Raw genomic sequence first — 14,047 nt, 5'->3', positions numbered from 1 at the left:
GGATTATAGTTTTAGTTTGTATGGTTTTTTTGCCATACAGAGTTGTTGTTTTTCGCCTTGTCTTTTTTTAATTTAGTAATCCTTGATGACTTCCTGGTTTTAATTCCCCATCCCTGACAGCAAAAGGCCAAAGGGCTACTGGGAGTTGTGGGTTTCTCTGCCTCCCTGCTGACCTCTACCTCCTGCCCTCCCCAGATACCATGGCCTGGGAGACCATCCTGATGGACACACTGGAGGACAATATTCCCCGGGCCCGAGCTGGCCACTGCGCTGTAGCAATCAACACCCGCCTGTACATTTGGAGTGGGCGCGATGGCTACCGAAAGGCCTGGAACAACCAGGTCTGCTGCAAGGACCTCTGGTACCTGGAAACAGGTAAGGCCACCACAGTGCAGCCCTGCCCACCCCTGAAGCTGCCACCTCCCCCCTTCTCACTAACTTGTGCTCTCTTACAGAAAAGCCACCACCCCCGGCCCGGGTACAGCTGGTGCGAGCCAACACCAACTCCCTGGAGGTGAGCTGGGGGGCAGTGGCAACAGCCGACAGTTACCTTCTGCAGCTCCAGAAATATGACATTCCTGCCACGGCTGCTACTGCCACCTCCCCCACACCCAATCCAGTCCCGTCTGTGCCTACCAACCCTCCCAAGAGCCCTGCCCCGGCAGCAGCCGCACCTGCCGTGCAGCCGCTGACCCAAGTAGGCATCACGCTCCTGCCCCAGGCTGCCGCCGCGCCCCCGACCACCACCACCATCCAGGTCTTGCCGACAGTGCCTGGCAGCTCGATTTCCGTGCCCACCGCAGCCAGGACTCAAGGTGAGCTGGGGGCCGGGCACTTGAGCGCAGGGGCTGGCCCGCCGGGAGCTTGCGTGTCTGAGTGAGGGCCTCTGAAAGACAGCACCCCTGGCAGCTGGGAGCAAAGGCTTATTCCTGGGGGTGGGGAGGGCCTCAGTCCCTCCCTTGAAGACTGTCACTGAGAGTATCTGGAAGGGCCAGACACGAAGCACAGGCAGGTCACAGAAGCAGCTCACGTCTGCACGCTGAATGCAACAGAGGGGCTGGGGCTCTGCTGATGGTTGCCCTCTTCTCCCGCCAGGTGTCCCTGCTGTTCTCAAAGTGACTGGTCCTCAGGCTACCACAGGAACCCCATTAGTCACCATGCGACCTGCGAGCCAGGCTGGGAAAGCGCCCGTCACCGTGACCTCCCTACCTGCAGGCGTGCGAATGGTCGTGCCGACGCAGAGCGCCCAGGGGACGGTGAGGAGCTGTCCCTGGACTGGGCTGGGTGGGGCAGGACTTTCTCGTGGTTGATGGTGCCCTGACCAGGTTTGAATGTCACCCAGCTCTAGCACCATTCATCCTGGGCTTTTCTCAGCTGTAAATTACTAATAAGGCGATCTCTCGTTACTAAGTTAATGAGTTCATAAATTAACACTTCCAGAGGACCTCCCTGCTCTCTGATCCCAAGAGCATTTCAAACATCAACTTTCTAGTCCTGAAGCCTGAGGAGAGAATCTAGCCAGCTGGGGTTTGACTCAGGCCCATGAGGAGAGAGCTGCATCTGACTCCACGGTCTTTAGAAAAGACTCACGGCTGCTGGCAGACTCCTGCTGCTGGGTTGGCGCGCCTGATTGGGTGGTAGGAGTCCAGGTTGGAGCCAGTAGAGCAGGGCCTGGCAGTCCGAAAAGCTGAGAGATGCTGCTGTGAGGCACGCTGGACGGGAAGGAGGCTCTCAGAGCAAGGCTGAGCCTCTTGGCCGATTCTGGTGGAGTCCACAGAACAGGGAGCTGGGCGGCCTTCGTCCCAACGCTGCCCGCGGGCTCACATTCCCTGTGCCCACTGCAGGTGATCGGCAGCAGCCCGCAGATGAGTGGGATGGCTGCACTGGCGGCCGCAGCCGCCGCCACCCAAAAGATCCCTCCTTCTTCGGCGCCCACAGTGCTGAGTGTCCCAGCGGGCACCACCATCGTCAAAACTGTGGCTGTGACACCTGGCACTACCACTCTCCCAGCCACTGTGAAGGTGGCCTCCTCACCAGTCATGGTGAGCATCCCTTGGGCCTGGTTCTGAGCTGGCAGCCTTGGGGCTTCTGGGCACTGTGGTCAGACAGCGGTCACTCCTTCTGGGTTTTGAACCACCCCACAAAGGCCATCAGTCCATAATTGGTGCTTGCTGTGGGCTGTGGAATAAACTGTCACCGTTAGGGGTGTGCCAGACTCAGGCTAGACCTGTCGCTAGGTCCCTTCCCTTGCTTTGCTAGGAAAAAGTAAATCAAAGTGAGCTGTTCTTCAGTCTAGGAGGGGGAGGGGAGAGGAGGAGGAGAAAGGTAACTAGCCAGGCTAGAGCTGTGGGTCCACTGGGACATTCCCAGTGGAGGCGCTCAGCCCTGCCCATCACTCGTTTCTGTCCCCTCCAGGTGAGCAACCCAGCCACTCGCATGCTGAAGACTGCAGCTGCCCAGGTGGGGACATCTGTCTCCTCCGCTGCCAACACGTCTACCCGCCCCATCATCACGGTGCACAAGTCGGGGACTGTGACAGTGGCCCAGCAAGCCCAGGTGGTGACCACGGTGGTGGGTGGGGTCACCAAGACCATCACCCTGGTGAAGAGCCCCATCTCCGTCCCAGGAGGCAGTGCTCTGGTGAGGGACGGGTGCCACCCTGCTGCATGTGACAGCTGCCAGGCTGTGGCACTGCCCTGGGCCCGTGCCAGGAGTGCCCTAGCCCAGGCCGTGCCCTTGATTGGTTTCTGGATCACTCCCTGCTGTGTTCTTTCCTTTTTAGATTTCCAACCTGGGCAAAGTGATGTCAGTGGTCCAGACTAAACCAGTGCAGACTTCGGCAGTCACAGGCCAGGCGTCTACGGGCCCGGTGACTCAGATCATCCAGGTGAGCTTGGGGGCCCCAGACTCTGTGACACAAGCAAGAGTGGGCGCTGGGCCACAGGTGGAACTTGCATCCCTGCCTAGAAAAGATCCCATGATCACATGTGGCACAGAAAGTCCTGCTGCTCGGGTTTGTCACCCGCAGTCTTCAGAATATTCCCTGAGATGCTTGAGCTACCGGTGGCGAGTAGCTGGACCAGATTTCCCGTCCTGGCAAAGATGCTGGTTTACCTCACCCTCCTTCACCTCGTCATTTCCCCTTGTAGACCAAAGGGCCCCTGCCAGCCGGGACCATTCTCAAGCTGGTGACCTCAGCAGATGGCAAGCCCACTACCATCATCACTACCACGCAGGCCAGTGGGGCCGGTACTAAACCCACCATCCTGGGCATCAGCAGTGTGTCCCCCAGCACTACGAAGCCTGGCACAACGACCATCATCAAGACTATCCCCATGTCGGCCATCATCACGCAGGCGGGCGCCACAGGTAGGGACCTCCCCCACTGCGCCAGTGAGGAAGTGTGTTGGGCTAAAGCCAGATAGGTGGATGGAGGCCGGGCTACAATGTGCTCTTGCTTTCTGTTCTCTTTCTCCCTCCTCCCTACTCACTCTGGCTTTTATCGAAGATTTGTCGGCAGGTGGCAGGGGTGAGGCTGTGATTGTACTTGTTGCATTTTAATCAAGGGGCAGCAGGGGTGACTACTTAAAAGGGGGCCTAAGGGAAACGAGCCATGGGAGCTAGCGCAGAGTGGAGCTCCGGAGGCAGCAGGCCTGAAGCCAGCTGCCCCCTGTCTCCCATCCAGGTGTGACCAGCAGCCCTGGCATCAAGTCCCCCATCACCATCATCACCACCAAGGTTATGACTTCAGGGACTGGAGCGCCTGCCAAAATCATCACTGCTGTCCCCAAAATTGCAACTGGCCATGGGCAGCAAGGAGTGACCCAGGTGAGGCAGATCTGGCCCTCTCCTCACCCCAGTGTCCAGTCCAGGACCCCAGCAGGCCACACGTGTCCTCCTGAGGGGCCTGGGATGGGGCAGGACAGGATCCGGCCAGCCTGTGAGTGACAGGGGCACTTTCCTCTGGTGTTCTAGGTGGTGCTAAAGGGGGCCCCTGGACAGCCAGGTACCATCCTCCGCACTGTGCCCATGGGGGGCGTTCGTCTGGTCACCCCCGTCACTGTCTCCGCCGTCAAACCGGCCGTTACCACATTGGTTGTGAAGGGTACCACAGGTGTGTAGCCCACAGGCTGGGTGCCAGTCTGCATAGTGTTCCCAGGACCACCTCCCTGTAGGAGGGCTGGGGGAGGATGCAGGTACTCTCTCTCTGGAGCTTGCTGGTCCTGTTGGGTGCACTTCAGAGTTCCCATTGCCCCCAGCCCCACCCAGGGAGAAAAGCTCCTGGAAAGGAGGCACCAACAACAGGCTTCACCCATCTCTGCCTCCCTCCCTGCTTTTAGGTGTCACAACGTTAGGCACGGTGACAGGCACCGTTTCCACCAGCCTTGCTGGAGCTGGGGGCCACAGCACCAGCGCCTCCCTGGCCACACCTATCACCACCTTGGGCACTATCGCCACCCTCTCAAGCCAGGTGATCAACCCCACTGCCATCACTGTGTCAGCCGCGCAGACCACGCTGACGGCGGCCAGCGGGCTCACCACCCCCACCATCACCATGCAGGTAGGGTGGCCGGGAGACCGTGAGGGTGTGTGGTTGCATGTCAGGGACACTACAGAAAGCATGTGAGCCCCAACCTGACTGTTCTAGTCTCCGTCTTGGGACCATCCTTGCCAGGCTTCCTGCTGCTGCTGCAGGCAGCCAGCTCCTCTTCTTCCTTCATGCGTGTAGAACCCGTGGGACAGTGTCCCTGTTTGTTACAGAATCATGATTCTTTATCACTGCCTAATAGTCCGTCACTTGGAGACATCACGTTTTTCCCATTTCCAGTTTCTGAATACTAGGGTCTTTCTCTCATGGTGTTATAGTGGGTGTGAGAATTCACCTTCATGTGCATATAGCATTTTTCTTCTCTTCATGCATCTTAAGCTGAATTCCTGGAAATGGTGATGCATCTCTTGCTGGCCTCTGTTCAGGCAGAGCCCGTGACCAAGGGTGCGCCCCAGCCAGGCCCCGCCCCTGCCCCACCCCCACAGCCCCTTCCCAGTCCCTGGGGCCCTTGAGGCCAAGCAGTACCTCTTCCCTGGTCTCTGAGTGAGGCACTGTCTTGCGGTCAGAGGGCAAGCAGGTCCTGGCTTTGCCAGGGCTATTGCTTTAGGAGCCAGGTCGGTAATATCAGCCAGGGTGGGTGACACTGCAGGATGGTGGGAGGGACAGGCAGGCAGAAGTTGCATGCTAACTCTTCCCGTCTGGTATCTCCCCCAGCCTGTCTCCCAGCCTACCCAGGTGACTCTGATCACAGCACCCAGTGGGGTTGAGGCCCAGCCTGTGCATGACCTCCCTGTGTCCATCCTGGCCTCGCCTACTACAGAACAGCCCACGGCTACAGTTACCATTGCTGACTCAGGCCAGGGTGATGTGCAGCCTGGCACCGTGACGCTGGTGTGCTCCAACCCACCGTGCGAGACCCATGAGACGGGCACTACCAACACAGCCACCACCACTGTTGTGGCTAACCTCGGGGGGCACTCCCAGCCCGCCCAGGTGCAGTTTGTCTGTGACAGACAAGAGGCAGCTGCTTCTCTCGTGACCTCACCAGTGGGGCAGCAGAATGGCAGCGTGGTTCGCGTCTGCTCGAACCCGCCGTGCGAGACCCATGAGACAGGCACCACCAGCACCGCCACCACCGCCACCTCCAACATGGCGGGGCAGCACGGCTGCTCGAACCCGCCTTGCGAGACCCACGAGACAGGCACCACCAGCACCGCCACCACCGCCATGTCAACCATCGGCACCGGCCAGCAGCGAGATGCCCGGCACGCCTATGTGGCCAGCACTGCTCCTGCTGTGGTCCGGGTCAGCCTGGCTGCTGGGGCGTCACAGGGAGCCCAGGGTTCTGTCAAGCCCTCGTGCCAAACCTGCCAGACCAGCGCAACCAGCACCACCATGACTGTGATGGCCACCAGTGCCCCGCTCCTTGGGCCAAGCCTGGTGCTGGAGGCTGGCGGCCACAGCACCACTTTTGTGCAGTTGGCCCCTGTGAGCAGCCAAGTCAGGCCCAGCGGCCTTGGCGGCAAGGACAGCCCCATAGCTGGCCTAGGTCAGCTGGTGTCTGCAGGGCACCAGCTGGAGGCACATCACACCCACACAACCAACACACCCACCACAGCCCGCTCCACCATGGGTGCCGCAGAGCTCGGTGAGGCACAGGGAACCCTCATACCTGCGTACGAGAGCTCATCTGGTGCCGCTGTGACTGTGACAGCCCTGGAGGCATTGCTGTGCCCTTCGGCCACCGTGGTCCAAGTCTGCTCCAACCCACCATGTGAGACCCATGAGACGGGCACCACCAACACAGCCACTACCTCGAGCGCAGGCAGTGCCCAGCGGGTCTGCTCCAATCCGCCATGCGAGACCCACGAGACGGGCACCACCCATACACCTACCACCGCCACCTCCAGCGGGGCTGCGGGCCAGCCTGAGGGTGGGCAGCAGCCCCCTGCTGGCCACCCCTGTGAGACACACCAGACCACTTCCACTGGTACCACCATGTCGGTCAGCGTAGGAGCCCTGCTCCCTGCCACCACTCCCTCCCCCAGGACCCTGGAGTCCACCTTGGAGGTGGCAGCACCACCCACGGTTACCCCCCAGGCCGGCGTTTCGTTACTGGCTCCTTTCCCGACACAGAGGGTGTGCTCCAATCCCCCCTGTGAGACACACGAGACAGGCACCACGCACACGGCCACCACTGTCACCTCCAACATGAGCTCAAACCAAGGTGAGTGAAGGCGGCCGGCCTGGCATTTCTGCTCCCTCAGAGCCCAAGGCTCAAAGGATAAGGGAAGTGGTGGCTGAAAGGTCTGTCTAGCCAGAGGCCAACAGGTACATTCCGGGGAGCTCAGTTTACGTGGCGGGGGTGGGGCACGGGTCCTCCAAGCAGCTGTGTCTCATGGTGGCAAAGCCATGCGGAGGGAGGCTCTAGGGCTCCTGCCACCCAGCCTCCTCCCTAGGTTCCTCCAGGCCGAGTGCCTCTCACCTCACTCTGCTTCCTCCCCACAGATCCCCCACCAGCTACCAGCGACCAGGGAGAGGTGGAGAGCACCCAGAGTGACAGTGTGAACCTCACCAGCTCCAGTGCCATCACGACCACTGTGTCTTCCACGCTAACGCGGGCTGTGACCACTGTGACACAGTCCACCCCGGTCCCTGGCCCCTCGGTGCCGGTAAGAGCCCTGGCTGGGTCCCCTCTTGCCTCCCTGTTGCCCACTGTGCCTTTGGCCGTGCTATTCTGGAGTCAGACACCAGGTGTCACTCTTGTACCAGGCACTGTGCAGTTCCTGGTCCCTTCTCCAGACCATAAAAGGGCAGCTTGGTGCATGACAAGGCAGGAGGCAGGAGTCCCCCATCCTCTGGAGTCTCACAGGCACTTTCATTTCCGTAGCTGTTTCCCACAGCCTGTCATTTCACTGTAGCCTATGAGAGTGACACAGTGGGAGTCTGAGTGCCACTTTGGCTAGACCAGGAGGCCTCTCTGAGGGCAGGTTGAAGTGACCAGCAGGTCTCGAAGGTCTCGCCGCCTCCTGCCGCCCCCTCCCCATTTCACGGGGTTGCGCTGGCCTGTTGAGAATGAAAATCCAGGCCCACAGGGAAAGATGAAGGCTGCCTGGTTCTGGCCTCTCTCTCCTCCCCTCTGACGGGGGCTTCTCTCCCTTTCTAGAAGATCTCATCAATGACTGAGACTACCCCAGGGGCTCTGACCACCGAAGTCCCCATTCCGGCCACGATAACAGTGACCATAGCCAACACAGAAACTTCTGACATGCCCTTCTCTGCTGTTGACATCCTGCAGCCCCCAGAGGAACTCCAGGCCTCACCAGGGCCTCGCCAGCAGCTGCCGCCACGGCAACTCCTGCAGCCCGCCTCCACACCCCTGATGGGGGAGTCCACCGAGGTCCTGTCAGCCTCCCAGACCCCTGAGCTCCAGGCCGCCGTGGATCTGAGCAGTACAGGGGACTCATCTTCAGGCCAGGAGCCTGCCAGTTCAGCTGTGGTAGCCACTGTGGTGGTCCAGCCACCCCCGCCCACACAGTCTGAAGTAGACCAGTTGTCACTTCCCCAAGAGCTGATGGCTGAGGCCCAGGCGGGCACCACCACCCTCATGGTAACAGGGCTCACCCCTGAGGAGTTGGCAGTGACTGCTGCTGCTGAAGCAGCTGCCCAGGCCGCAGCCACAGAGGAAGCCCAGGCCCTGGCCATCCAGGCAGTGCTCCAGGCCGCCCAGCAGGCTGTCATGGGTAGGTGCTGGGGCAGGGTGGCTCTCCACGCTATCTTCAGTTGAGGCCAGACAGGGGCCCTGAGGGGAAGATGGCCCCCTCAGGAGGAGCAAGGACATGGGATTCTGGAGTGTCCCTGTTGATGGTCCTGGCTGTAGGGCTGCAGTGATGGGCAGCTCGAGAAGAGGAGGCTCACTTCCTGCCAGGGTGGCATGAGTCAGAGGTGAAGGGGAGGATGGCCACATCGGACAGGCTGGACTTGGCACCCAGGAAGGAGGCAGGGCCCCTTGGTTGGGGAAGGGGAGGGTAGAGGTGAGCCAGGAAACAAGGTCCGGGGGACAGGTTCTAAGGGTCTTTGTCTATTGGGACTGCCCATAGTGCTCAAGTGGAGAGACCAGGCTGGGAGGGGAGTGACGGTGGGAAGCCAGGGACAGGCTCCTCCTGGCTGGCGTTCCTGTTGAGTAGTGTTTTTCTCCACCCTGGAGCAGGCACTGGAGAACCCATGGACACGTCCGAGGCAGCAGCAGCCGTGACACAGGCAGAGCTGGGCCACTTGTCAGCCGAGGGCCAGGAGGGCCAGGCCACCACCATCCCCATCGTGCTGACACAGCAGGAGCTGGCTGCCCTGGTGCAGCAGCAGCAGCAGCTGCAGGAGGCGCAGGCCCAGCAGCAGCACCATCACCTCCCCACCGAGGCCCTGGCCCCTGCTGACAGCCTCAATGACCCGACTATTGAGAGCAACTGCCTCAACGAGCTGGCCGGGGCTGTTCCCAGCACTGTGGCCCTGCTACCCTCCACAGCCACTGAGAGTAAGTTCCTGCAGCACCCGCTCCGGGGTGGGCCCCCCTGTGCAGAGGTGGGGAGTGTGGTCTGGCCCAAGGGAGGAGCTCCCACACAGAAACCAGGTCTCTGGGGCCTTTCCCGTTGACGCCCTCTTTCCTCCCAGGCCTGGCCCCTTCCAACACATTTGTGGCTCCCCAGCCAGTCGTGGTTGCCAGCCCTGCGAAGCTGCAGGCTGCAGCTACCCTCACTGAAGTGGCTAACGGCATCGAGTCCCTGGGCGTGGTAAGTCTGGTGTGACAGGGATTTAGGGAGCACTGCCTCTGGGTTCTGAGGGCTGAGGGCCTGATCTCTTCTCCCCTTTCTATCTTCCAGAAGCCGGACCTACCACCTCCACCCAGCAAAGCCCCTGTGAAGAAGGAGAATCAGTGGTTTGATGTGGGGGTCATTAAGGGCACCAACGTAATGGTGACACACTATTTCCTTCCACCAGATGATGCTGTCCCATCTGATGTAAGTGTCCCTAGGAGCTGACGCCCTCGGGTGGGTGGATCCTGGCCATGAGGCAGGTACCGGGGCTTTCAGGGACTTCTGAAGCTCCCCAGACGTGGCATCTTGGGGCCGGCCCAAGGACAGCCAGGTGCAGAGCCTTCCCCACACACTGCCTCGTCCTGCACCCCTTGAAGCACCAGAGAAGCCCAGTCTGTCTACCTCGCCATGTCCTCCCTTGTCACGAAGGGGCTGCCATTGCTGCCCTCTTCCCCCCTCCCCCCACTCCTCTCTCACATGGACCTCCATCATGCCCCAGGTGGAAAACTGCTCTATGGGCCCCAAAGCCATACCCCATCCAGAGCTGCCATCTCGACGGTGAGGTTCATGTCACTTTTTTCTCTCTCTCCCTGTTCTTTCTGTCTTTTTCCCCAGGATGACTCGGGCACTGTCCCAGACTATAACCAGCTAAAGAAGCAGGAGCTGCAGCCGGGCACAGCCTATAAGTTTCGTGTTGCCGGGATCAATGCCTGTGGCCGAGGGCCCTTCAGCGAGATCTCAGCCTTTAAGACGTGTCTGCCTGGTTTCCCAGGGGCCCCCTGTGCTATTAAAATCAGCAAAGTGAGTCTTTCTGTGGTGTGGCTCTCTGTCCCCGGCTGGTTCCCTGCTCACCTGGAGCATAGCAGGCCTTGGCTGAGGCCATACACACGCAAGTCCCTTCTATGCTGGGGCAGGTGGGGGTGACCCAAGAGGGGCCCCAAGATGTAGGCAGAGTCAGCCAGGTCTGGAGTGAAGCCTGTCACCAGTTGCCAGGGTGACAAGAGCAAGTTCCTTCCTTCTCTTGGCCTCAGTCTCCCTCTCTGTAACATGACAGCTGATGTTCAGCAAGTGTCCACTACATGCCACATTCAACATGTTCTTTTATCCAATCCTTGAAACATCCTGAGGAGGTATGGAACCTGTTGTTAGCTCCATGCTCCTGATGAGCAAACTAAGGCACCAAGAGGCTAAGTGACAAGTCATAGATTAGGGGCAGAGCAAGTATAGGCAGGCTGTGTTCCGAGTGGGGCAGATGAGGCCATCTCTTTGGAGCTTCTTGAACTCTGCTGTAAAATAGCACTGTGTCAGGAAGAGGGGTGAAGTATGAGCAGTCAGTTCTGGAAGCTGCAAGGCATTCTAGCTCGTCTATTCACAGATAGGCAGAGTGGGATAAAGTCCCACAGGCCGAAGACAGCATCACTTGACCTTTTCCCCGTTGCTTCTAGAGTCCGGATGGTGCTCACCTCACCTGGGAGCCGCCCTCTGTGACCTCGGGCAAGATCATTGAGTACTCCGTGTACCTGGCCATACAGAGCTCACAGGCCGGTGGTGAGCCCAAGAGCTCCACCCCGGCTCAGCTGGCCTTCATGCGGGTGTACTGCGGGCCCAGCCCGTCCTGCCTCGTGCAGTCCTCCAGCCTCTCCAACGCCCACATCGACTACACCACCAAGCCTGCCATCATATTCCGCATTGCTGCCCGCAACGAGAAGGGCTACGGCCCAGCCACCCAAGTGAGGTGGTTGCAAGGTAGGTGTCATTTGTTGGGCTCCTTGGGCAGCCTCTGGGTGGGAGCTGAGGAGTGGACACCCCTGGTTGAGTATCAGGTGGGGCAGAGTGGCCCAGCTTCAAGCTGGACTTTGGAGCTTTATAATCTGGGGCGCCTGATGGCCTAGGGTGCTACGGAGGTGTCTTGCAGGGGTACCTCGCCTCATCTGGGGGTACAGGGAAAGCTTCCCAGGGGCGTTTGAGGTAGATGGGTGGGGAGAATGGCAAGAATGTGAAGTAGGAGGCACCAGGGGAGGCTAGAGCCCAGTGGGCAAGGCACGGGGTGGGGAGCAGAGGCCCAGGCTGCAGGTTGTATGCCAACTCCCACGAGGCTGACCAGGGAGGACAGTGAGGGCCTCTAACCTGAGTTCAGGGCAACCCTTGGGGGTGGCACACAGGTGGCCAGAACCATGGGGAGCATGCCTACGGGAGGGGTTGTCACGCTCTGGAGGTCAGCTGGCTGTGCTGAGGGGAAGGGGATTGCAGATACTTCCTTTGCTCTTGCTCTCTTGGCCCATGTGCTGCTGTGGGACTGGAGTCCTGCTGTCCACCTTGCTCAGCTGCTCACCGCTCCCTCTTCCCTTTCAGAAACCAGTAAAGACAGCTCTGGCGCCAAACCGGCCAGCAAGCGGCCCATGTCCTCTCCGGAAATGTAAGCAGGAAGCCCCTTTCAGAAACCTTCTGAGGCTGGGGGTGGGCAGCTTCTGGGAGGAAGGAACAGTGGGAATACTAGGGCTCCACTTCTCCTTAAATGATTTGGGGGGGGCTCAACTGGGTGTGAAGCCCCTCTAGGTACCAGGCAGAGACTTGTCAGGACCCATGCTAACACTGTCTTTACCTTTTCCTTCCATTTTCCAAGGAAATCCGCTCCAAAGAAATCTAAGGCAGACGGTCAGTGAGAGGCAACTGCCCCGCGCCTGGATGCTTCTCCAGACACCCCTTCTGCTTCAGGAACGCCACCTGCCAGGGCCCGCCCGTCCCACCCACTCGGCGCTCACACTTCACCCTCACAAGCCACTGGCCGCCATTCATTCTCTCCCTCTCTGTTTTTAAAATTATCTCAAGAAAGCACATTTTACCATTGCTGTTGGGGGGAAGTGGAAGGCAGAGCTGGAAGAGCAGTGAGCAAGTGAGAGCAATGCGCCTTCCTCCCCCACCCGCCCCTCCCCCGCCAGCGCCTTCCCCTGAGAGCTGAGCAAGCCCAGAGAATTCAGAGGCCCTCAAGGGAGAGAACTAGAAACCTAAAAGGAAGGAGACGGCATAGAAGGAAGGAGACGGAATGCATGCACCCCCAAAACCTGCACACCTCTTGCTGTTTGTCACCCTTGGCTCGAGGGGGCAGCCAAGGGCTGGGGGGTGCAGGCATGGAAGCTGAGGAAAGGCGCCGCCCACTCATGCCCCTGCCCCGCCTGCTGCCACAGGCTTTGTGGGGCACCCCAAGCTGGGTGTCTGGCTGGTTGTATTTTATTTTGTTACCTTCGCATTTTCTGCCACCTAACGGCGGCCCCCCTTTGGCTTACCCAACCCTGTCTTTGCCGGCGATCCCACAGGAAGCTTACACGTTTTCTCAGAGGCCTTCGTACTCCCACCTCTTCTCGCCTTCCCTCTTCTTTCCCATTTAAAAAAAGAGAAGAAAGAAAGAAAAAGAAAAGGGGCGAAGAAGGAGCCCCGTGGTGGCCTGAGCAGTGTTCTGTGAAAACCTCCCGAATCCCAGTGGGGCCTAGAGTAGCCCCCGAGCCTGGCCTCGGCCCCCCCCGGGTCGGGCTGGGGCCACATCGCCAACTGCTGCATTGGTTGTATTGTTTTCAGTTGAAATTGATGAAGTTAACATTTTTATTGTAATTTTAGCCTTAGTGTGTGGGGTTTTGTCCCATTTTTTTTGTTGTTAGCTGTGTACAGAATGTGTATCTTTTTTTTTTTTTTTTTTACTTTTTTCTCCTTGGCTAAGCCTTCGCAGGGATCTTTCTGGAGGAAAAGCCCTGGGAGCAGCTGGGGCAGGAGAGGCGGGGAATCTCCCCTGTAGGCCTTGTGTTTGCTGCCCAGCCCGATTTCCTCTTGCTGGCCCCTGCCCTCTGGGACAAGGGAGGGTGAGCAGTCAGACCTCACTCACATGGTCTCCACACCTATAGGATCGAGCTTGAGAGTCTGCTGGAGCCTGCAGTCGGTCAGGTTTCTGAGGATGGCTGGGGGTTGGGAGCAGCTGCGTGCCATCCTCCTGATCCTGGGTTCCCAGTGCCCTCCAGCACCCCCAGGCTCCCTCCTGGGCACAGCTGGCTTAGAGTGTCTGACTCCTCCACTGCTGCTTCCTGCGGCCGCCACCTCCAGGCAAAGTTGTGAGGAAAGGGGGTTGGGGGAAGTGGGGCTCAGGCAGCCTGGGAAGGAGCCAGCCAAGAGCACTAGCCACCAGCTCTATGAATCTGCAGCGCTGTCCCCAGGCTGAGCCCATCCTCCTAGGGCCAGACTTGGGCTTGGGGCTCTGCTTGGAGTGGCTAATGAGACAGCTTTCTGCCCCACACCCCAGCTTTAGGCAACCAGCAGGGCTGCAAGCAGGTTACAGAAGGATTTAAAAGGAGCAGCCAATCTTTTCAGACCCCACCCTGGAGACAGCTGTGGCCTGGGGCCTCCACAGACACCCCCGCCCCCAACACCACCACCACCACCACCAGCCAGTGGCCTCTGGGCCCCTGGTTTGTTGTATTCTAGTAGATTTCGCTGTGGAAAACGTCCCGTTTAGTCACCTTGGAGCCCACTCGCCTGGTCCCATTGTTGACCCCGGTCCCTTCCCCTGAGTGCCCTTTGATTTCTCGGTTCTGAGAACAGTACACCCGTCATCTATTGTAGAGTAACCCCGTGACTCAATATTACCATAGTGCGATGTTGTTTTGTGCTATTTTGAACAATTAAAAGACTTTTTTTGAAATAA

At 59.3% G+C, this 14,047-nt stretch overlaps 1 protein-coding gene across 8 annotated transcripts in view; it reads left to right on the top strand.

The window, feature by feature from the left end:
- Positions 1–14,047, top strand: part of HCFC1 (host cell factor C1) — a 26,013-nt gene extending 11,966 nt beyond the window's left edge. For 3 of the 8 annotated variants that reach the window (XM_005614635.4, XM_070257873.1, XM_070257874.1), the window contains 20 exons: positions 196–375; positions 456–815; positions 1,096–1,256; positions 1,845–2,042; positions 2,416–2,640; positions 2,783–2,887; positions 3,150–3,369; positions 3,686–3,828; positions 3,976–4,114; positions 4,341–4,561; positions 5,264–6,776; positions 7,058–7,221; positions 7,716–8,292; positions 8,757–9,080; positions 9,218–9,336; positions 9,427–9,564; positions 9,976–10,161; positions 10,806–11,106; positions 11,713–11,776; positions 11,984–14,047. In XM_005614635.4, the coding sequence (XP_005614692.2) occupies positions 196–375; positions 456–815; positions 1,096–1,256; positions 1,845–2,042; positions 2,416–2,640; positions 2,783–2,887; positions 3,150–3,369; positions 3,686–3,828; positions 3,976–4,114; positions 4,341–4,561; positions 5,264–6,776; positions 7,058–7,221; positions 7,716–8,292; positions 8,757–9,080; positions 9,218–9,336; positions 9,427–9,564; positions 9,976–10,161; positions 10,806–11,106; positions 11,713–11,776; positions 11,984–12,023 (5,378 nt within the window). In that variant the 3' untranslated portion in view covers positions 12,024–14,047. The remainder of the gene's footprint in view (positions 1–195; positions 376–455; positions 816–1,095; positions 1,257–1,844; positions 2,043–2,415; positions 2,641–2,782; positions 2,888–3,149; positions 3,370–3,685; positions 3,829–3,975; positions 4,115–4,340; positions 4,562–5,263; positions 6,777–7,057; positions 7,222–7,715; positions 8,293–8,756; positions 9,081–9,217; positions 9,337–9,426; positions 9,565–9,975; positions 10,162–10,805; positions 11,107–11,712; positions 11,777–11,983) is intronic. The other 5 variants (XM_005614636.4, XM_014729296.3, XM_070257872.1 and 2 more) reach the window with 5 other exon arrangements.

This window comes from Equus caballus, chromosome X, assembly GCF_041296265.1.
Source record: "Equus caballus isolate H_3958 breed thoroughbred chromosome X, TB-T2T, whole genome shotgun sequence".
Classification (NCBI taxonomy): Eukaryota; Metazoa; Chordata; class Mammalia; order Perissodactyla; family Equidae; genus Equus; species Equus caballus.
This window is presented reverse-complemented; position numbering and strand designations above follow the sequence as displayed.